This window comes from Mus caroli, chromosome 9, assembly GCF_900094665.2.
Source record: "Mus caroli chromosome 9, CAROLI_EIJ_v1.1, whole genome shotgun sequence".
Lineage (NCBI taxonomy): Eukaryota > Metazoa > Chordata > Mammalia > Rodentia > Muridae > Mus > Mus caroli.
The window spans coordinates 83,332,806-83,355,433 of NC_034578.1; the positions used below are offsets into that span (position 1 = coordinate 83,332,806).

Below are 22,628 nucleotides of genomic sequence, written 5' to 3' on the forward strand. Positions count from 1 at the left end.
ACCACAAGAGTGTAACCATTTACTGACGTCATTAAATTCAACTGTGTTTAGTTTAGTTTAGTTTGCTCAGCAAGTTGCTACTCAAGTTATAATTTTGGGTTCTCTTTCTGCCCAGGCCAGTTGCTTGGAGAGAAAAAGTTTACTGGTTCTATAGATGCTTCTTTATTTTACCAGACAACTGAAAAGAAAATCAAGGGGGAGGGGGGCTTCCTGCATGGCCAGTATTAGCAGCAAAACATTTAAAGGGCATGATGTCTTTTGCATTTCTGTAGAGTAGGGAATCTGNTCTCCCTAAAACCAGGCTTTCTCTTCATCCTGGATCCTGCTAGATAAACTCTAAATTCTAGTAATGTCCCAAGTGACAGGCGTGACTTTGCTATTCATGGNTGCTCCAGAAGCCACATATACAGTCTAGTTTTTTCCCCCAAACTTGACACACATTGAACTAGTCTGGGAAGAGGGAACTCCACGTAGGAAGAACTTCTATAAGATGGGTGGACACAGCTATGGGGGCATTTTCTTGATTAACTATTGATATGGGAGGGTTTAGGCCATTGTGGGTGGTGCCTTCTTGAGAAAGGTAGCCTTGGACTGTGTAAGGGCGCAGACTGAACAAGCCATGTAGATAGCAAGGCAGCATCCCACCATGGTCTTTATCCTGTCTTCAGGCTCCTGCCTTGAGCTGACCTGACCCTTCATGNTAGACTATAAACTGTAAGCTGAAACAAACCATTTCCCCCAAGTTGCTTTTGGTCATGGTGTGTATCACAGCAACAGAAAGCAAACTAGGACAACCCCAGTAGCTTATACTAACAAGGTGACTCACAGGGGCCCTTCCATGATGTATGGTGAGACTGACTAAATCCTAGTCTGGTCTGGAGGCTGGCCATACCAGAAAGGCTAATCGGTTATTAAGTTGCTGAGTCTTTAGGCCACATAATAGCAAATGTGGCCTCCAGGGTGGGGATTGGAGACTGAGTTCAACTCATAGGTAGTAATCCGATCAATTACTGCTGTGCAACAGAGTCTTATTAATGCCATACTGAAACCTAAGTGATCTCCTGCAGTTGGCAACACTGTCTCACACGATGCTAGATGGGGTCTCATGCTTGGGCCTCTCCCAGATGTTCCTATCATCTCTGCTCCTCTAGCTGTATCTAATTTGTATCCTTTCATATCAATAAAACTTTAATCATAAACCATGAANATCCCTGAGTTCTGGGAGCCACTTCGAGGAACTCTAAGCATAAGGAGGTCATAAAGNACCCTAGTTCTGTATGTTCAGCTGGTCTGAAGTGAGGACTCCCAAACTTGNGGTTNGAGTTTGGAAACTCAGAGCTGCTGTTTGTGAAGAAGTTCTGGGTAGACCCTGAAGCCTGGANAACTGTACTTGGCTGAGCACGGTGGTTAGCACGTGTAATTCCAGGAATTGGGAAGTAGATGTAGGCAGAAGGTAAGCCTAGTCTTGGCTATATAGTGAATTTGAGATCACTATGAATTTGAGATTTGGACTGCATGAAACCATGTTTAAAAAACAAACAAACCACCCTTTAACCTAAATTCCTATCACTGGTAGACATGTTTCTGGTACCCCAAATGAAGTATTATGAATTAAGCAGGGGGAAGAAAAAGAAGGTCCTCAGGATTGTTAGTTCTCTGTCACTGTTCCCACACTGTACACTGCTTCCACGTTCCTTGAGTCCTGAAGCAACAGTTATGGGAAAGCCATTAGGCACTAACAACACTGAGACAGGATAGAGAGGCAGGGAAAATCACAGGACCACGAGGCAGGAAAGGAATCCTTCACCCTGGAGTCTGATTGAAGCAAGAATTCCAGCCCAACAAACATTTGCTGTGAAGGCTAACACAGAAGCAATATTCCTTTCATATATAGATATTTTATGTTAAGTAACAACGGACCATGCTTAAGGCCTAAACCTTGGATAGGGCTTTCCAAGAAGTATCCTGGGTAGCCTCAAACAAAACTGTTAACACTATGTACAGTACAGATACCCTACTTTCTGGCATCCGTGTGATCTAGACTCTAATCTTAGAAACTGCAAACCTGCCAGATGCCGCCTAAGAGCCATCCAGTGATCTCTCTTAATGCTCCTAGAATTCNTCTAAGACAGTGGNTTCAAAGCCACCCAAACTATACACCGGGCAGTGAAGTGTGACACTCCCTTAGGGAAGTCTACACCTACTCTCTGAGTGGTGTCTTTCTTTCTGAGCAGTTTTCTTTTAACCTTCCAGTTTCATCTTTATTGCCCATCAATTCTACTTTACACTGGCTAGTCCAGAAATATGTTTTGTTTTCTTCAAGCCAGAAAACCCAGTCTGGCCTGAAATCTCAAAACCCGAGGAGAACTCAGGCTGCTGAGGGCGGAAGTGTGGAGCGTGCCTCTTGCCTCTGTACCTCACACCCTGAACAGAATGACAGTTTTATATTTAGGAGTAAATGCGTGGTGCTGTGAACTTTAGACAACTGACCTGTGTGCCGGGCACAGCTGCAGCTCCAAAGGGTGGCCTCATCATGGGCTGTGCAAACATGACTGGCTGCTGAGACATCATGGTCATGCCTGTCCCCGAAGGAGGCTGTAAGGGAAAGAAGCCTTAGANCAGATCTGGGANCCACGGAGGGCAAACCCCAACATGCACACCTTTTACATGCTTTGGACAATCTCTGAGAAAACCACACAGGTAGAAATGGTAACATTATGTTAATCTTGAACTCTGGGTGTGGAGGCTGTCAGATGGGGGAAATGTCCCTGAGCTGTGTACAAGCCTGGCTGGCCATGTGACATCCTTATTCCCACCAGGAGCTGTGTATTCATCTCCAGTTAGAGTAATTCCTTAGGAGACAAAGGTCCTTAAGCAGGATGGCCCTACAAGAGGGTTGATTTTGATAACTGAGCATAGTAAATATCATTCCCCAAGCAATACAACAATTTACTGTAATTTGATGATTTGTATTTGATGATATAAATTTGTAATTTATATATACAGTCACTGTTTTCCCACTTCCTGTCCAGGCTGGCTGAGGCCCAAAGCAGATGCCTTCGGCTGAGGTTTCCTTTCCTGGATTTTCCATAGGGATGCCTGCTCATCTGAGAATGTGTAAAGATGTCAGGAATGTAAACTGTGTGTTTGGGGCACGGGTCATCACTCACCATTCCAAATCCTGCTCCAGGTTGCCCAACGGACGGGGCCCCNGCACCCGGAGGGACTGAGCTGGTTGGCGGAACAGTGCCTTGCTGCGCATACACGCCCACAGAACCACACAGAACAAATTAAAAAAAAAAAAAAAAGAGCAAACAAAACATGGTTTTACAATGATAGGCTGTAATTAAAAAAAAATGCGTGTATTTCAAGTTTGNGTACGTGGGTTTACAAAGCATTCTCAGACGTCACTGCAAAGTTTTAAAGGGTGACAAGCACCATGGGAGTGGTGTGANGCTCTGTGTGCTGCTCTGCAGACTCCTGAGCTTGTAGCTTCTCAACCTCCCTCTGCCGAAACTACTCCCACTATGAAAGAAGTGGGTGTCAGTGAGCTGCCTCCTCCCATCATTTTGTCCTCCGACACACAGCAGAGTGTTAGACACTGGAGCAACAGACTCTGACAGGCAGGGGTGTCCCCAAAGACGGAAAACTCCAAGTGGCTTGGGAAAAGTGGCTTACCTTTGTTTAAAAACTGGGAGACATGAGAATTTAAAATACAGAACTAAATATCCTTGAAACCTTATGGAAAGGATGATGGTCTGGTTTCAAGTTTAAAATTGGTGGGCTGAGAAAAAAAAATATGGTCCTAAAACTTCATACAATAGAAATAACCTGTCTTAGTTAAGGTTCCTATTGTTGCGGTAAACACCATGACAAGAAGCACCTTTGGGAGGAAAGCTTGCAGCTCATAGTCCATCCTGAAGTAAGGTCAGGGCAGGAATTTAAGGAAGCACCCAGAGGCAGTAGCTGTGAGGAGGCCATAGAGGGGTACTGCTGAGTGGCTTGCTCCTCATGGCTTGCTCAGCCTGCTTTCTCACACCGTTCAGGACCACTCGCTCAGAAGTGGCCCNGTCCACAGTAAGCTAGACCTTCCCATAGAAATCAACAATGGAAAAAAAATGCATCCCAGTCTGGTCTGGTCTGCTGAGGGCATTGTGTCAACTGAAATTCTCTCTTTAAAAAAAAGACTGCCGGGCGGTGGTGGCACACACCTTTAATCCCAGCACTTGGGAGGCAGAGGCAGGCGGATTTCTGAGTTCTAGGCCAGCCTGGTCTACAGAGTGAGTTCCAGGACAGCCAGGACTATACAGGGAAACCCTGTCTCAAAAAACCAAAAAAAAAAAACAAAAAAAAAGATCACAGTTTATATAAAGTTGATGTAAAACTAGCCAGNACATCCCCATCCTTTCTGATAGAGTTTTCATTACTTATCTAGACCATCCGGAGATCTGGACTAGAAATATGTTAAGGTGATATCACAGTCCCTGATATGGCATGTACTGGAAAACCATTTCTGAAGTCGTACAATAAATCAGAATCACAAATACTACAATTAAGTATTTATGCAACCACAGGTATTTTAACATAGGTTGTAATCATTGTTACATGCAAAGTTAGTAGATCTCGTTGAACTTTGCATCTTGCTCATGCTGCATTAGTGTGAACAGAGGTGCACAGTGTTAATAGTCAAGTCAAGTAGAATGACGAGCTCTGTACGGTTACATACCGGGGGAACACCCGCTGACCATGTGGCCGGAGTGACTTTTGGTTGCCAGTTGGCTCCACCAGTCAGCTTTTTCTCCCCAGCATTCCACTGGAGATCTCCCCTAAAGGGCAAGTATGAAAAAGAAAACAAAACACAAATTTCAGAAAAGAAATGGCATGTGGCTTTCTNGGATGCTTTCCTTGGGCTTAGAAGTCATCTATTCAAACCTGGNAGTGATAAAGAGTGTAGATTAAAACTTACAGAATAGCCTTACCATACTGTATCTAAGACGTCACAAAAGCATTTGAAATAAAACAGATGAGACTTTTGAATTCAGTGACAATAGCGATTTCATGTTACTTACAATAGAGAAATATGGCAGAAAAAGTCAACTAAATTCTTTATTCATAAAAACTCTAAATAATATAACAATCTGGACATGTATCTTGTTGAATTATTTTTTGTCATTTTAATTATGTATATGTGTATATTTCTGTGTATGGGTGTGTATGTATGCTCAGAAGGCCAGTGCATGCCCAGGAGGCCAGAGGTGTTGGATTCTCTGGAGTGAGAGAATTATGAGCTACCTGACACTCATGCTGGGATCAGAACTCAGGTCCTCTCTTACAGCAATCTGTGCTCTGGACTGCAGAGCCATCTCTCCAGCCCTGTTTCTTTTAGGAATTTAAAATGTATGCCTTTAATCCCAGCATGAGGGAGGCAGAGGCAGGTGGATTTCTGAGTTCGAGGCCAGCCTGGTCTACAGAGTGAGTTCCAAGACAGCCAGGGCTACACAGAGAAACCCTGTATCCAAAAAAAAAAAAAAAAAAAAAAAGTAGATAATTTTTAATTTTTTTCTTGTTCTACACAACTGTATCAGACCTACAATATGATTTTTAGTCATTGTATGGCCGTGATATCCATCCCGGTTTCAATAACAAAACATACATCTGATAAAAGGATATACTGTTTATCATTCTTATGACCCAGGAAAGATATTTTAAAATCAACTTTAGCTAGAAACGCTGTGCTGAATCTCAAACTTAAAGCTATCAAAAAGCTCAAAACTATACGAGAACCCCGTTCCAAAAAAAAAACCCCAAACAACAACAAAAAAATACAACTAACCAACCAAACACTCAAAACTCCATTCTAAAATATTTCCAGCTGTTAACAGTGGTAACCCTAGCCTGAAAAATCATCTTTTTTCAAAGCAGAGCAATAATTTGAAGATTTCAATGGACTAACAACAAAAATATAAACTTAAATAAAAAACAACTTAAATTGCCTAGCTTAAGAATGGGAAATAAAATATTCTAAGGAGTGAAATGTTTGATATCTTGAATAAACACCCATGAAAACACTGCTAAAAGCAAAGTAATTAAAAAACACTTACTTTTTTGATGTGGTACCAGAAATCCCAAGATCTATAAATGGATAAAAGAAAAAGAATTTAAATCTTTATATTCANCTTATATATTACAGTACTTAGGAAATCCAGGAGGCTTAGAAGAGGTCTATATTGTTGCCTAGCAATGAGTGTATCCAGTTAGATAAAAAAGAAACTGTATTAGGAAACAAAGCTAGAATTTTAAATTTTCTTTTACTTCACATAAGACTTAAGGATCACATTTAATGTGGCCTGGCTCAGAAGGTTTGAGATTGCCATCTAAAAAAGCCTTGGAAACAGTTATAAAACTGTCTCTAATGACAGCTAATAATGACCAAATGACTCTGTGCCTAGAGTGTTTACATGTGCACTGTTGATTATGCTANACACCTGCCTCCTGCAAGTCTGAAACTTGGTTAGGTGCCAGGCGGTGTGCCTGCCCACATGATCAGTGGTTAATGGAATCCCTGGGTGCTGACACCCTAAGGGGCTTCCTTAGGCTGAAACACCTCAGGCAGCTGCACACCCTTCTCTTGTTGCTGTGGTGGTGCTCAGATGTGAGCTGAAGCGTGAGCTGGGTTCCAGGAGCTCGGCTGGTGGAGTGTGAATGTGGATGTGGTCCTGAGACTACCTGGCTTAACTCTCTACCCTCACCACACTGCATCATCCCAGGCACTCGGGATACATCAGTAAAGAGAACCATTAAGGACCCCCTCCCTATGACCTGGAAGGACCCTGCACTCTAATGGTGTGTCACAGATGAGAACCGATGATGTAAGAAAGTATATGGCTTCTAGAAGGGGGTGAGGAGGCACACTGTGGAAAGCCTCCTGGAGAATGTGAGGCTTTCCCAAAGCTGTGCTCTCTAAACACGGAGCAGCCAGCACATATTCTTGCACTTTGTTTCTTAGCACTACAAAACAAGCTATACATATTAACTAAACCAGATAAAAGAATCATTATACATAATTTTGATCATTTTTTAAAAAAGACTGTATTTTCCTGTGTTGCCTAGGTTACTCTCTTACATAGCAGGTTCAAGAAACCCTCTTGCTTCAGCCTTGCAAGCTGCTGAGCCNACAGATAGGTATGTGCTATCATTCCTGGCCAGTCATCTTTGTTTTTAGAAGACAGAGAAGTCTCACTTCTAAAATTTTTGTTTTCAATGAAATTACATAATTGAATCTCTACAGTAAACAATTACAAGGCCAACCAAATATTTATGTCGATCATGTGAAGAGGCAAAATCAGGCAGGTACTCCATACACACACATGCAAGAATCCCTTTGGAGCAGATGGGAATGTGATNTGCAGGTGTGGGTGTGGCTACAAGCCAGGCCACATGGGAAGAAGGCTGTGAGCAGCACGCAGGAGACTTACTATGGGCAAGAAGAAAACAGGCTGAGTAGAGGAGTCTCAGTGGGAGCTTCTGCTAACACTACAGAGTATTTTAAACACACCTTTTGTGAGATACGATTCACACACCACATACTCCATCCGTGTCTAAGTCCATTGCTTTCTCCTATTAATGGAGGTATACAGCTACCACCCGTAGCAGACTTTTTTGGGGTCACAAATGAAATCTTATGCCTATGAGCAGCTACTCCTGTTCCTTCTTTTTTACTTCAGACTCTACCGCCTCTAATCCACTACCTGTCTCTTCAAACTTGCCTAGCCTGTACATTTTGTATGCACAGACCTGTATCATGTGTGGTCTTTCATTTAGCCTAACATATACATGGCATATGTTGCGTATGTTGTATGCATTAGTATATCACTCCTTTTCCAATCCAAATAATAGTTTTTTTATAAATAATAATTATGAATAACAAAACTATTATATATAGCATATATGCATATTCACACCGCTCTTCACTAGCTAAGGAGTCACATGATTGTGTCCACCATGAGGCTTTTATAAAGGCTACCTCTAAGAACATCTGTACATGCTTTAGTGCGTACATATATTCTCATTTACCCCATGTTCCTAGCAGCAGAGCTGCTCAGAGGTACAGTTTACTCTGTTACCATGCCAAGGGCCTGCCACTCATCTTTCCACAGTAGAGTACTGTGTTACAAGCCCGTCAGTAGTGTCTGAAGGTTTCAACATGCCACATCCTCACCAGCAGGTGTTCCAATCTGCTTTCTCCATAGCCACCCTTTTGGGTGTGAATTGTTCAGTCACTGTGGCTCTAATTTGCACTAACTTGACATCTGATGACGTTCAAGATCTCTCCATATGTTTATTAGCTATCCTGAGATATAGCTTTGTCCTGTGCAATCTCCATTCCAGTCCTTTGCCAGTTTCTAAGCCCTCCTATTGCTAAGTGTATTACAGATTTGTAGAAGTTATTTGCACACTCTAGATAGAAGTCCGTTGGAAGCTTTGTGATTAAAAACGCATTCATTCTGGAATTGCCCTTTCACTTTAACTTTTATAGACTTTTAAAGTTTTACGTGTATTCGTGTTCTGCTTACATGTTCGTCTGAGCCCCACATGTTCCACCCACATGTGCCTGGAACTTGCCGGGGTTCTCAAGGAAAACAGAGCCTCTGGAACTGGCGCTATGGATGGTTGTGAGTTGCCACGCACATGCTGGNACCTCAACTCTGCTCCACTGTGAGAGCAACAAGGGCTCTAAACCAGGAAGCCATCCCTCTCTCCCCAGGGCCCTGCGTTGCTTATGTTTAGGAATTGTATGTTAAAAGATATCACAGAGTCCAAGCTCACAAAGATTCACTATTAAGTTATTTTCTGAGAGTTTGGTAGTTTTATGTAATATTTAGTCACTTTGAAGGTTTTTTTCTGATGCTATAAAGAAGTCCAACTTTATTCCCTTTTCTGAGTCTGTCCCATTATTCCCCTGGAGCTGGAGTTACAGTGGTTACCAGGCACTTGATGTAGGTACTGGGAAACGAAGTCACACTTCTATAACATGCTTAACCACTGAACCAGCTCTCCAGCTCCACAGCACACTTTATTGAATAGCCTTGCCCCCTTGTCAAAACTGACTTGACGATGGATATAAAGGCTTGTTTTCAGGATCTTGCTTCTATTCTGTTGCCTACAGTACAGTTCACGACTATGTCAGTACCACTGAATGCAGTTTCTGTAGTTTAGGGTTTTTTTTTTTTTTTCTTTTTAGATTTTATTTGTTTGTTTGCTTATTTATTATGTATACAGCATTCTGCCTGCATGCAGGCCAGAAAAGGGTACCAGATCTCATTAAAGATGGTTGTGAGCCACCATGTGGANGCTGGGGATTGAACTCAGGACCTCTGGAAGAGCAGCTGGTATTCTTAATCTCTGAGCCATCTCTCCAGCCCCCCAAGTTTCTGTAGTTTTAGGGAACTTTTGAAATTGGAAAAATCAATTACTCCTTCAGATTCATATATACTTTTCAAGATTTATCAGTTATCCCACCAGTGGGTGAGTGCTTTTCTAAGCAGACAGGATGGTCCCAGATGGTTGACAAAAGGAAGGCTGTGTGCTGGAGGCACTCTCAGGACACGGGAGACAGGTACAGCACACACTCACCAAAGCCATCTCTCAGTGAGACGGTTTTTGAGAAGAAGGAGTTTAGTTAACAGTCTCCAGGGTGTCACAAAGGCGTTTTCTAATGGATGCTCAGATCACAATGAATGTGAAATAAATGTACCTAGCAAAATGCATTAAGAAGAATGCACAAATAAACTGCCAAGCTCCTGATAATTGCCTAATCCTGCAAGACACCTACAAAGGTAAACCCATGTGCCTTGGTAGAAAATAAAATTCAGAGTTAAATCAAGGCCAATGTCCATAATACCTCTCCATCTCCTCAGGCCTATCTCCAAGCTGCATATGACCCTTGACCCTTGAACTTGCTAGGCGATCTCTACTTGAGTCTGCACTGAGTGCTTCCACTGCCTATAAACATCCTTCCAACAGCTGTGGCGCTCANGCCTCACCTTGAGGAGGAAGCTTTACTCCCGCCTGGCAACCGTGATGTAACATAAAGCAGAATTTATTCTTGTAAGCTTTCCACTGCTCTGTCTCTGACCTCTGTGAGGNCCGTAAGAATAGAAATTTTGTCTATTCTGTTCACTGGATTGTCTCCAGTGCCTGGAATAATACCTCCTGATCAATAAATGCTTGTTTAAAACATGATATTCCGATACTATAAATATGCTGACATAGTATAATTCTATTTTCTGATGGCTATGCACTTATATGAAATGCCTTTGTATATTACCTGTGCATGCCAGTGTGTGTGCTCCTGGTTGTTTTGTTGCTATTTGTTTTGTTTTGGGGTAATTTAGATTAAAAGTGACATGGGTATTCTTACAAGACAATGGAATGGCGAGTGATTACTTTCTAAAGAAAGGCTATGGTGAAATGCTAACTATGTAGAGCTACTCTTTAATTTCATTTACTTGTAGGCAAAACCAGACAGACAAAAATGAAAAGATACGAAAAAAAGAAATAATTCAGTTCACATGTGCTTCATGCAACTAAAACTAGGTTACTCACTGCCTACTAAACTGGCCAGAGACGAGTCAAGGTCACTTCCGAGGCCTTTGCTGGCTGCCATTGCAGGACTGGGTGGGACCATTGAGACAGGGGCAGGCTGCCCGGATGGTGCCATGGTTGGCATCAGAAGATCGCCTAAACCATCAAACACTGAAAATCAAACAGACCAGGTTCAGAAAATTTGAAACAAAAAGAGACAGAGAGAGACATTATGCAAAGGACAGTCCTTAATGAAACCATGGAAACACATGAACGTACGTTCTTGTAAAAGAAACAACAACTCATATAATTTGTGACTATGAATACCGAAAAGAATGTCTACTCAAAATACATGGAAACATTAATGAGCATGGAGAAAAGATGGGGAGGAAGGCTGTATAGCTGAATGTACTAGACAGAGCACAGAGCCAGGCTGTAATTCAGCCACACCCCTTACTAGCTCTGTGNGTTGGGAATCTGACACTTCATCTTCTCATACTTAAATGGGGACAATACCGACAATATATGCCTCTATTATAAGGATCAAATTAAAGAGTAGTTCTCCACATGTTTATTACAATGTTTCCTCTGTATAGGCACTAAATAAGTGGTAGCCATTGTGAGTCTAATTAAAAACAACCACTGAGTACTTTTTATTCTAAATGGTAATGATGTGNAGTAAACTGTANATGATTTACCCAAGGAAATCTATGATGCTTACTCTCAAAGCCATCTGTAATTGAGAAAAGATTTAACTTCTGAGTGTCCAATGAAATTAGCAAAAAAAAAAAAATATAGTGATCTATAAGCATCTAGGAATATGTATCTGGATGATAGTTGCTCATATTTTAGAGGTAGATAATTTTGATTTTCCCTTTCTTTTCGTGGCAATGTTTGGGTTATACTTTATGGACATATTAAATTCAACAGGATCCTAAGGATAGGATTCAANAGCTACTACTGGTGTCCCTCATCCCCAGATGACAAGTACCACTTGTTCAGTTCCTAGAATACAGAAAGTCTATTCAAAACAGGCTTAGAGTTTCCATAAGATATTGCTAATATCTTATTGACATAAAAACTCTGGGCTTGTTACATTCTTGTAGGAGACTATGCGTATCTACCATAAACACCACTACACAGTCATTCTAAGGTGGGAGAGACAGCATCCACGTCAGCACTGGCAATGGAAGCAACCAAATTGTCAGGCAGGGGGTATCTTTAGGGTGTTTCTGAAACACATTTAATTGCCAAAAACTCACCAATTGAAAATTTGTAGGAAGGAGCCAGCATGAGAGGAGGAGAATGGAAGAGAAGAGAAACAGAATGACAGCCATGATGAGAGGTTAGAAGCAGAGGTAGTATTTGTGTCTCAACTTCATAAAACGGAGGGCCATGCAAGCTTCAGAGGGCGTAAGCAACAGCAGGAGTGGGGTGTGTTGGGGTGTCCACACACTCAGACTGTTCAAAGGTTCACTACAAAGTATTTGTCCTCCCTTTACATGGCTAAATCGTGTGCATGTGAGCTTGTGCAAAATAGAGGGTGGGTGTGGTAAGCTTTCTGCTAAAATTCAAAAATAGAAAGAGAAAGGACAGGAGGTTATTCTTAGAGCTACCAAACTTGTCCTGGGAAACTGAATTTGAGAGCCACCAACCAGGCTTAACAATGTCTGCCTGCAGAGTTTCCTACAATCACATTGACCTTGGGAGGTAGAGGCCACTATCAGAAGGAGGAAGAGTGTCTGAACAGCCGGTGCCTCACCTGATGGGTCAAAGGAGCTGCTGCTTGAAGTNGAAGGCGTCGTTCCAAAAGCTGCCTCGAAACTGGGTTGCAGCAGGTTATTCTGAGCTGGAGTCACTGGCGTTGTAGAAGGGGCCATGAAAGAACCCCCAAATCCTAATTCAAAAAAAGACCCAGGAAAAAAATGTCAGCTGAAGATGGGGGACAGGGCCTACAACAGTCAGTAAAAGCTACAGGAACTGAAGAGGAAAGACTGCATGGTGAGCAATTAGTGAATCCAGGAGGCTCGTTTTGCAAAACACTTCTCAAGTATGTTGATCCATCATGTTTGAATGACGGATCCAACTTGACCAGAAACACAGCAGCACTTAAACACTTAAGTACGATGCACACACGTTAGTGAACCTTATTAGAACCTGTGATATCGGAATCTGGAATGATGAAATACAGAAAGCAAAGAAGGGTTAGAACTCANATCAGTTGCTGGGCAGTGGTGGCAAACAACTTTAATCCCAGAATTTTGGGAGACAGAGGTAGGCAGATCTCTGTGAGTTCAAGGCCAGTCTGGTCTATAGAGTTCCAGGAAGTCAAGGCTACTTGGAGGGATCCTGTCTTGAATCCCTCCGTTCCACAAAAAATCTCAGATCAGTCTTCATCACATTGACACTTTATAATGATAGTAACAGGTTATTACATGTTCAGTTGCATACAGTGGCTCAGTAATGAAATGCAAATTTAAAACAAAGGCCATCAAACCTTCAGTTTTTATGTGTTTTAGCCCCATGGCACCACCAAGGGTAAGCAGGCGCTCATCCAGGTAACAGGCACCAAGGGGATGTCCAGTCTGTAGTGGGTATTCCCTCTGGTCCTCGATTGGCAGCACAGACAGGGTGGTCAATCTGAGTAGACAATGCTGACAGTTGTCTATGTCAAAGCTTTCACTGACTCCCATCACTTTGAGATTCCTTTGTAGAGCATCCAGCGCCGTCTGGCTCTGATCAGGTTGCTCCCCATCCCTGCAAACAGGGCTGCAGCCAAACTGACAGCTCCTAACATCACGGGCCTCTGGAAGGAATCCCATGACGTGCTGCTACCCAGTGCTGCTATTTACACTGCATCCTCCATGTGCAGCCCTGTCCTCAGCAATGTGGAGCATAGCTGCATCCCACTCTCACCACGCCTTCCTCCCTAGGTACCACCCACCCCCCCATCCTAACTCCAGAGATGGCTTGCTAGGTTCAGGAGCTATGTCCCCTTTCCTCCTGTCTTTACTACTAATACTTAACACAGTGCCGAGGACAGTAAGCTAGTGTTTATAGAGTAGAGATACTGAAAATTAATCAGATATCAAATTAACTATTTACTCTTTGAATCTGGAGGCAGTTCATGTCTCTTAAGCAATAGAAACAGAAAGTCGAAGATGACTGACTCTGTGTTGCTGTATAAAAATATGCAATCTGCAAGGTGATTGGTGATCCCTTAGTAAGACACTGGGTAATTTTCTATTATAAAAGGCTTTTTTTTTTAACCACTTGTTTGTCTATCATTTTTCTTTTCTTTCCTTTTCTTTTTCTTTCTTTTTTCCTTTTTTTTTTTTTTTTTTAGACAGAATCTCATTATATAGTCCTGGATATGCCTGGAACTCACTATGTATGTAGACAGGACCGACTTGCAAGATTTGCTCACAGAGATTTGCTTGCCTCTGTTTCTTGAGTGCTGGGATTAAAGGCATGCACCATGATGCCTAGAAGTCTTTCTTATAACCAATTTGTTGCAATTTTTTTTCAAATTTAGCCACATCTTCTCTTCTTCACAAAGAGTTTATAAAATGACAGACATACATTAACACTGCAATTCATAAAACCAATTTATCTTTTTAAAAGAATTTTTCATCAAACTTTGGCCATCTTTTCAGTAGTAGGCACTAATGTTGTCCCTATAAATCAGAAGTGACATAAATGTAAGATTTCATGGGTCTAGATTTTCCGTAAATACATATACAAAAATACTGCATTTTGGGGAAAATGTCAGTTATTTAAAGTTATTACTGAAAGTCTGAGGGGTCATGTTGGGTGATTTTAATATTTAAATAACTTAAATTAACTTAAAATAACTGAATTAACTTAAAAATTATTTGCCACAGAAAGTACATACATTCTCCACATCAGTGACAACTAGTCACATTCTGAGGCAAACATGAATTAGAATGACTGTTATGTTTGGGAATACTATGGTTTTGTCTTTAGGGACATTGGTGGTTAAATTAATGGTGAGTTTTGAAACATTACACCTCAGANTGGGAGTTTAGCCAGCTGTTGTCTAGCCTAGTTCTTAGTTACAGGTGAGATTGGAAGTGAAGGCCCTTGACTTAGCTTCCTGGGATCCCACCCAGGAAACTAGTACACTCTAGAATCAAAATAATGGTGGTTTGAAAGTCTCAGGGTTCACCTGTGTCACCTCTGTCATTCTAGGGTAGGAAGAGACTGCAAAGAGTCAAACTGTCTGGTAGACTCCATAGAAAGGGGACATGGTGTTTGTGCTGGTTCATACCGGGCTTATGTGCTGCACACTAATGAACTTCACGGGAAGCTAAGATCACATTCGCTGGGATGGGACACCTGAGCCTGAGGTACTGTTTGAACACTGACCCATTTTCATCACATGCATTTGAGTACTTTAGATTCTGCAAAACCAGCAATGTCTACCACAGGCTTATCCAACCTCTTCCATTGTAGAGTGATGGTGTCTACCAAGTTAACCCTTGAATGGTGCAACTGAGTCAACTCCCATCTAGAAATGGGGGGTGGGGACCCTCATGTTTGAAAAATAACTTTAAGATTTTGGGCTTAGCTACATTCATGGCAGTTTTCAGTCATGTATGGACCAGGGCCATGTATGACAGATACCACATAAAACATACACGAATCTATTTTATCTTCACAATAGTCCGATGAGGTTCAATAGATAAGAAAGCTTGAGGTCAGAGCCATTATCCTGGCTCCAGACTTTTCTTCAGTTTCACTATATTAGACACATCAAGCAATTAATATTATTGCTTAAATCAGCTCAACCTTGGATATGACCCCTTTGGCAAACCCCTATCTCCAAAAATATTTACATTGTGATAACAGTAGCAAAATTATGGTTAGGAAATAGCAATGAAAATAATTTTATGGTTGGGTCATCGCAACATGAGGAGCCGTACTACAGGGTCACAGCACCANGAAGGTTGAGAGCCACTGAAACTGGCAGAAGATGAAGATTAAGGTGTGTCATCAATATATGGTATTGCAACTAATTATGATGTGACAAGACTGGATCTGAATTTGAGCGAAACATAACTGGCTTTTACACAACAACTTAAATTACCCATTTCATTTAGTCTTTTGTTTTCTGGTTTTATAATACACATGAATTTTCAGTAACATTTTCTTTTTGTTTTTAAAGTTACTCTTAATAGTTGGCTTAAGATATTTAAAAATAATTTCAGCATTTTACTCTACCATCTATTTATTGCTTTTTACTTATAGGTACAATTGCTCCTTCGAAGCGATGGTCCAGGCCCTGCCTATCCGCCAGCAAGAAAGCAGCTTTGAGTGTGGTCCCCAAGATCACACAAAAAGAAAGGCGAAGAAGAAATCTTAGTTGTATGAGGCCTCACTCCAGTGACCAAGAGTTCTTCTGCATAGTCTAATCTGACTGTAATCGCATCCCTGTATTATCTTTCTTTTATCCTTTATAAAATAGTTTTATTATAATTCACGACTAGAAAATTCTCCACAAAATGCAACTTTTTTGTGGTTCTCACCCTAATATTAATGCAAGCACAGTTTGTAGGTTATGTATCTTTTACGAGACTTATTCATGTGTTTAAGACACTTCTTGACTACGAAGCCCTGGATGCCTTCAAGGAAAATAGACTGGCCTCAAAGTAGTTGGTGACCTCTGTGGTTCTGCTTCCTGAACACTGAAATTAGTGGTATGTTCCACCTCATTTTGTTAACTTTAAAGGTTTTTTTTTTTTTATTTATATAGGTTGTGGGCTTTGTAGCTATGTCTCTATATAAACATATACACAAGTCAATGCCAGGTGCTAAGCTCTGCAAACAGCCATAACGCCTTGTCCCAATATTTGTTCTGTTTTATATGCATTAAACAAAGATAACTGGGTAACATAAACTCAGATACCACTGTTAGCTGAATTGTAGATATGATGTTGACCTGAGGAAAGGACTGGAAACAATCACAAGATATAATTACGTTGATATTCCATAACATTTTTAAAAACTAGAAATGTGATTTCCCAGCGCTGTCATAGTTAAGCCATCATAAGAAATGNTTTTCTGTAATTAAAACTGGGAAAGGCCAGTCTCTTAAATAAAATTTTAGAAACATCTAAAATGTAATTTAAATTTTCTTATATCAGGATACCTGGTGAAAGTGTTGTCTGTGCTAAGAAAATCAGATCTTCTAATACCAAAGTAGCTGACAGGAAATGCTTTGATGCAAAGTAGACCATAATACCCATGCAAACGTGTCTGCATTGAACATTAATTTATTTAAGTGGGGGGGAGAGAAACGCAGAAGTGTACACATACGTTTTCCTGCCAGAGTCGTAAGAAAAGGCAGGCGAAGCAACTGAAGAGTAGAGTTAGCATCTGTTTAAACATGCACAGGCATTGGGAGGTTTGTCACTGGTCTCTTTTCTAGCTCACGTTAGTAAGATTTTAGGCTGCACAGGTCAACTGATCAATTTAAGCTTTTTTTGTGTGTGAGACATGACCCAAAGCGAGCCTTTTGGGAAACATATCTCTCTGCAGCTGGCATCCTTTACTCTCCAGGGATGGTATAGATCCTGTGGCATCCCTAGGACCAAACCTCTTGGCTCTGTCACCAGCCGCTGACCTGGAATGCTTTCTTTTCCCAAGATCCCTGGCTTCTGCTCCAGGTCCTAAAGTTCTAGGCTNTTTTAGAAACAGTATCTCAGGTTCTGGTCCTGGAGAGCTCAGTGAGGCACTGTGGACTAATAACACTAGAACAGACAGTGTGGCCTTCTGGCCAGCCTCCTGCTTANTGGATTTGAACAGTTCTGTGACCNAAATGGTCTATGGCAGGCCAGCCGATATCTAAGAAAGATTTCTTAGAATTCTTCAGGTAGTCAGTACAATTGATTTTAATCATAACTCCAGAGCCAAAGACTTATAACTCATCTCATTTAAAAACCATTNGGANCAATTTCACCAAGGAACCAGGAATCTGTGCTATTTCTGTGGCCTGTTGAAATCTTACTACAGATTTTTAAATCTGAATTGAATGTATTGGTTCGATAAGAGGTTGAAAGTGTCTAGCCAAGTTAAAACTTCTGTGAAATGCATCTGGGCTGAGGGGAAAGCCAGGCAAACGGTCAGGCCTTGTCTCAAGTCAGCACTGCTGGGTTGTGTGAGGTGGGTGCACACACACCTCATGTTACGTTTTAGCTTCCGGAAGACAAAGCAACATCAAAGTGGGCTTCTGGTTCATCGCCACAATCACCGTGACAAGAGCTGGCAAACAGGAGGAGCAGCTGACTGGATTTAGGAGCCAGAGGGCATACAAAAGAAATGAAAGAGCTATCACCCCCTGGAGAAACCGAAGCCACCAGTTATTATCAGAATTACTGATAGAGAGAAGGTGGGGGTGCCTGTACTTCCTCCTGTTCCTGGAGGAAAGATGTGACCACAAGGGAGCTTTCCTACAGCATTAGTGATGGGGGTGTAGAAGGGGGCACTAAGGCTCCACCATTACCCATCCCAAGCCTGAGAACACTGGCATGTTCCCTGGCCTGCTCCACTCGGTGAAGGGATCCTGTTTTACACTGCTTTTAGGCTGTAAACTATGGCCACACTTGCTCAAAACCAGTTACCCTTTAAGGACCACATGGCTGTTGGGTTATTTAAACTGAGGGATGCTAGATTGGAGGCTTCCAGGTGCTCAGGAGACTCACTCTAATGAACTCCTTGTCACCCCCTCTAGTGACTGGGGGTACACAGAAATCTTCACTGAGTGTCAAGAGGCCTCTGTTAGACTACTGCTGTGCTTCTCTCAAGCAAAATCCAAGTGAGGCTAGCATGCTGTGAGTTCCTGAGCTAAGCTGGGTCTAAGCCTTCTGCTGNNGTCTTCCGATTGGCCACTTTCTAAGTCTGATGTTGGCTTGACTCCAAGGAAGACTCAAGCTTGGTTTTAACTGTGCTCGAGTCCTTGAACTGTTCTTTTAAGCAGTCCTTACTGTCTTAGCAATAAGCAGTGATCCTTGCAAACTGTGCCCATCTAGTTCCTAGAAAGCTGAGATCACCCTGCGTGTTTTCAGACAGAAAAATAATCAGCTTGTCAAAAATTCCATGATGTATGTCACAACATTTCAATTCAACAGGAAAAAAATCTATAATGGTTTCTTCTCTGGTGACTCACATATTATAAAACCAACTGTCAAATATATTACAGCATAGTTAACTACAGACTCCTTCTAAAATATATGAGCAGTCATTATATGACAGAATTGCTAACACAAAACATGGTACCTTTTTGACAAATAAAAACAAACATTCTAATTGAAAGTAAGATTGGGAGTATCAATAGGGGTGGCTTATATACATATGGGTTTAAGACTAATTTAATAAAATCTAGGAAGTGATAAACCTTCTATTATTTAATGCTGTATCACCTTTAATTTCATGCCTTGAAAGGAAAATTTAAAAATATTTTGCAATTTATGTAGTATCTATTACTTATAAAACTATATCCAAACTTAACTTTTATAAAATGCCATTTTAATGGAATCAATTACCAGCTAGTAGATCTGCCGATGCTGATGAACTAGAAACAGCCTGTGGTGCTGGCTGGGTTTCAGAAGCACCACTTCCAAACGCATCTATCCATTATCCGTTACGCAGCAAGAAAGTAAGAGGGTCAAATAGTAAGTGACTAAGCAATCCAAGTGTGACACACACAGACACATGCACATAAGTGACGTTCTGTACGGAGAGCCTGCCTCCTGGGTATGTGAAATGGCTAGAAGGACTAAACCAGGCTCTAAGCAGTTTGTCTTATTTCACCATCTCAGATAGAGTCTTAATATTCAGCTCCTGTTTGCACTGGAAGCCTCCCCAAGGGCAGGGGCGTTGGAGGTGTGTGCCACAATGCTCTGCTCTAGAGCTTAGTCGCTCATGAGAGTTCTAGAATGTCTAATAANCAGTGCCTCACTAAATGATTGAGGTGTAGAGTTTTAAGATGAATAAATGCTTTTCAAACTAGAGTCTATCATTTATTAAAAACAGGATTGAGATTTTTAAATGAAGGTAAACCAGAATTTCTCACTTCTCATTTAAGCTTCTAAATATTTAATATGCCCAGTGGAGCAGCACTCCCTGTACCTACACATCTGCATTCAGTGTCTGTGTACCTTCAGCACGTCAGCCAGCATCTGTGACTTCTTTGTACCCTCGTATATGCAGCACAGTATGTACCAGGATGTGTCAGTGACAACAGACAATCCACGTGGGTATAATACGCAAAGATGATGTTTTAGCTCAAAGACACTCACTTTTATGGATACTCATGATTCAGTTTCTTTCCTGTGAGTTTACTGCTAACAAAGAACTTCAGCATACAGATATTCATGCAGATAACCAAGTGATATAATCAAGATATAATCAATGTACCTTTCTGTTTTCAAATACTACATAAAGGAAGAAAAAGAATACATTTAACCAGAAAAAGCATCTCCAAGTTCTCTGTAAAGGTTTAAAAACACTAAATTCAATGTAAATAAACTCCACAGCATTATGTATGTTGACATCTAACTGGCTTGTTTTCAATTCTCAATTACCTATTTTATGTTTTATATTGCTTTGAAGGACTTGAGAGTGTTAACATAGCCAATAGATCAGGATCTTTGAGGAAGCAGTAGAGAGGGACTCTAAACAGGTGATTAAAAGTTAGGATGAACAAAAGGCTGAAAACAAGAAGATGTCACATGGAGAACGCTCTGGTTTTGTTAGACCATGCACTGAAAGTTGTGAGGAGCCATGAGGATGACNGTGATGGCAGCACAGACATGGGAAAGGTCTGTACAACTTAAGTTCACATGTAAGAAACAAAAGCAATGTAAGAGTCAAAAGAAGCAAAAAGAATTAGAATGGAAGAGGAGAGTCCACTCAGAACAACAACAACAACAAAAAAAAGACTCCAGATGACATAAGTGCTGAAAGAGGAGAGATACGCACCCCCAAAAAGGTCTATGACACCCGAGGACTCCGCCTTTGCAGGAGAGGCAGTGGATGCAGGAGACGGCGCTGCAAATGCGTCCACTGTAGTGAAGAACAGGGGAACACTGAGGTCATCCCCAGCACAATGAGACCCAGACCCCGACAATGGCCTCGAGATTTCAGTTACAGAAAGCGAGTGGAGAAATCTTAGCAGTTAAGAAAAGCAAATGAAAAACCGACTCTTCAATAGTAGAACAATTAGTGGGAAATGGAATGTTTTTTCTTTGCCAACCTCATATTTGAAATCTCAACCTTTACCAGCTGCTGACTGGCTAAAGAGAATGAGATTCTTCTTTTAGGTGAATTCTGAGTCTTAGAGCACATATGATAAACCTATAAGATATTAGAACATCTTTTGCTACCTGAGCTCCCCCACCCATGACCCTCTGGGGAGAGCTCTAAAGTCTCGATCTANGGAAGCACTCACCGGATAAGAGGTCAGCAGTGAGAGAACTCTCAGGCACCGGAGAGGCCCCTCGTGGTGGGGAGGAGAAAGCATCTTCCAAAAGTGAAAGAAACCAAAACCAAGCAGAAGTAAGTAGCAGAAAGCTGAAATCAGAGTCACACATCTAACAAATGCGTTATCACAGCAACTATAAAGGGCTTGACCAAGGATCGTTGCTTTGTTTTACCTGTGCCAAACAGGTCTATGCTAGGAGCCGCATCTGGCTTAGGTGCTGCAGCAACTTCAGGAGCAGAATCAAACAAATCTAAGACCAAGAACACACAGGCCTTCACTCAGTCTGAAAATCAAGCCTGTGACAGCATCACTTGCCAGTTTTCTGACAGAGCATTCACAAGAACTCTGGGTTAAGTAGCAAATGGACTCTAGAGAACCATTTAACTACACTTTTCATGCATATGAGGCATGTGTGCATTACAGGACCAGGTTCAAGCCACCAGATGAGAGGGATTGAGTAACAGTGACAAATTACCACCAAAGATATCTAGAGCAGGAGGAGCAGCGGCGGCGGTGGTGGCGGAGGCGGCAGCAGCAGAGGTGGTGGCAGTGGTGGTAGCTGCAGCAGCGGCGGTGGTGGTGGCAGCAGTGGCTGCCACAGCCGTGGGAGCAGGAGAAGGAGCAGTTGCGGGAACTGGAGGGGCTGTGCTAGCTGTAGGGGTAACTACAGGAGCGCTGGTCTCAGGTGGCTTCATTGCAAAGAGGTCCAGCTCAGGTGCAGCCTCTGCGCTACCTTCAGATGGGGCAAAAGGGTCTTTTGGAAAGCAAAGTAGAGACACACACACAGCATCAGTCAGGAAGGAGCAGGAGACAGAATCGTAACTAAGGTAGGAAGACTCGTCACACACATTTACATACTAGCTAGGCCTCAAGGTTACATGGGTTTCACAACTATATCTTATTAGCAGTTGGGATGTTTTCCTAAAGGAAAAAAACACAGTTGGTAGTGCAAGTTCAATCTGAAATATTTGGTAGGGTGCTGTGAAATCGGCCTGTAGTTTTGGTCCAGGGGGGGTCATTATTTTTCATGCCCTTACCTAATCTACGCAATCTGGTAGCTCTGAAAGTTTATTAAAACATGTCAATATATTTGAACTCAATATCATAAAGAATGCGTTAGAGGGGGGAAAACATTAAGAGAGCATACTTGCACAGAGAAAAATTGTCAATCTTGAGGAATTGCCAATTTTGATAAGTATGCACTTCATTGTCTTAATGTTTTAAGTGTTGGCATTATTCATTCAGTTATGAGGAATGAGTTTACACTAACAAGAAAACAAAATTAGAAAAACATATGGCCACATCTAACTACGCANGCTTCACATTGGGACAAGAAAACAACAGACTGGCTCATGTGTAAACCCACCATTTCCTGAGCATGCATCAAGAGCTGCAGCCACTGGGGCCGGGGTAGCTGGTGCGGTAGCCCCTTCGGATGCTGCAGGGGCCTCCCCAGGAGAAGCTGCAAAGGCATCTTGGGTGCAGTTTTAAAAATAACAGAAATTAAAGGAATAAAAAGAGAAGAAAATATAGTAAAAGA

General features: G+C 41.7%; 1 protein-coding gene across 1 annotated transcript in view; it reads right to left on the reverse strand.

Annotated features, from left to right (window-relative positions):
• Positions 1-22,628, reverse strand: part of Snap91 (synaptosome associated protein 91) — a 116,935-nt gene that overhangs the window by 5,018 nt on the left and 89,289 nt on the right. The window contains exons 16-27 of the mRNA XM_029481857.1: positions 22,455-22,562; positions 21,564-21,842; positions 21,261-21,338; positions 21,056-21,127; positions 20,587-20,670; positions 19,149-19,232; positions 12,347-12,481; positions 10,606-10,755; positions 6,102-6,132; positions 4,727-4,826; positions 3,171-3,254; positions 2,491-2,595 (exon numbers count right to left, since the gene is read on the reverse strand). Of these exons, the coding sequence (XP_029337717.1) occupies positions 2,491-2,595; positions 3,171-3,254; positions 4,727-4,826; positions 6,102-6,132; positions 10,606-10,755; positions 12,347-12,481; positions 19,149-19,232; positions 20,587-20,670; positions 21,056-21,127; positions 21,261-21,338; positions 21,564-21,842; positions 22,455-22,562 (1,310 nt within the window). The remainder of the gene's footprint in view (positions 1-2,490; positions 2,596-3,170; positions 3,255-4,726; positions 4,827-6,101; positions 6,133-10,605; positions 10,756-12,346; positions 12,482-19,148; positions 19,233-20,586; positions 20,671-21,055; positions 21,128-21,260; positions 21,339-21,563; positions 21,843-22,454; positions 22,563-22,628) is intronic.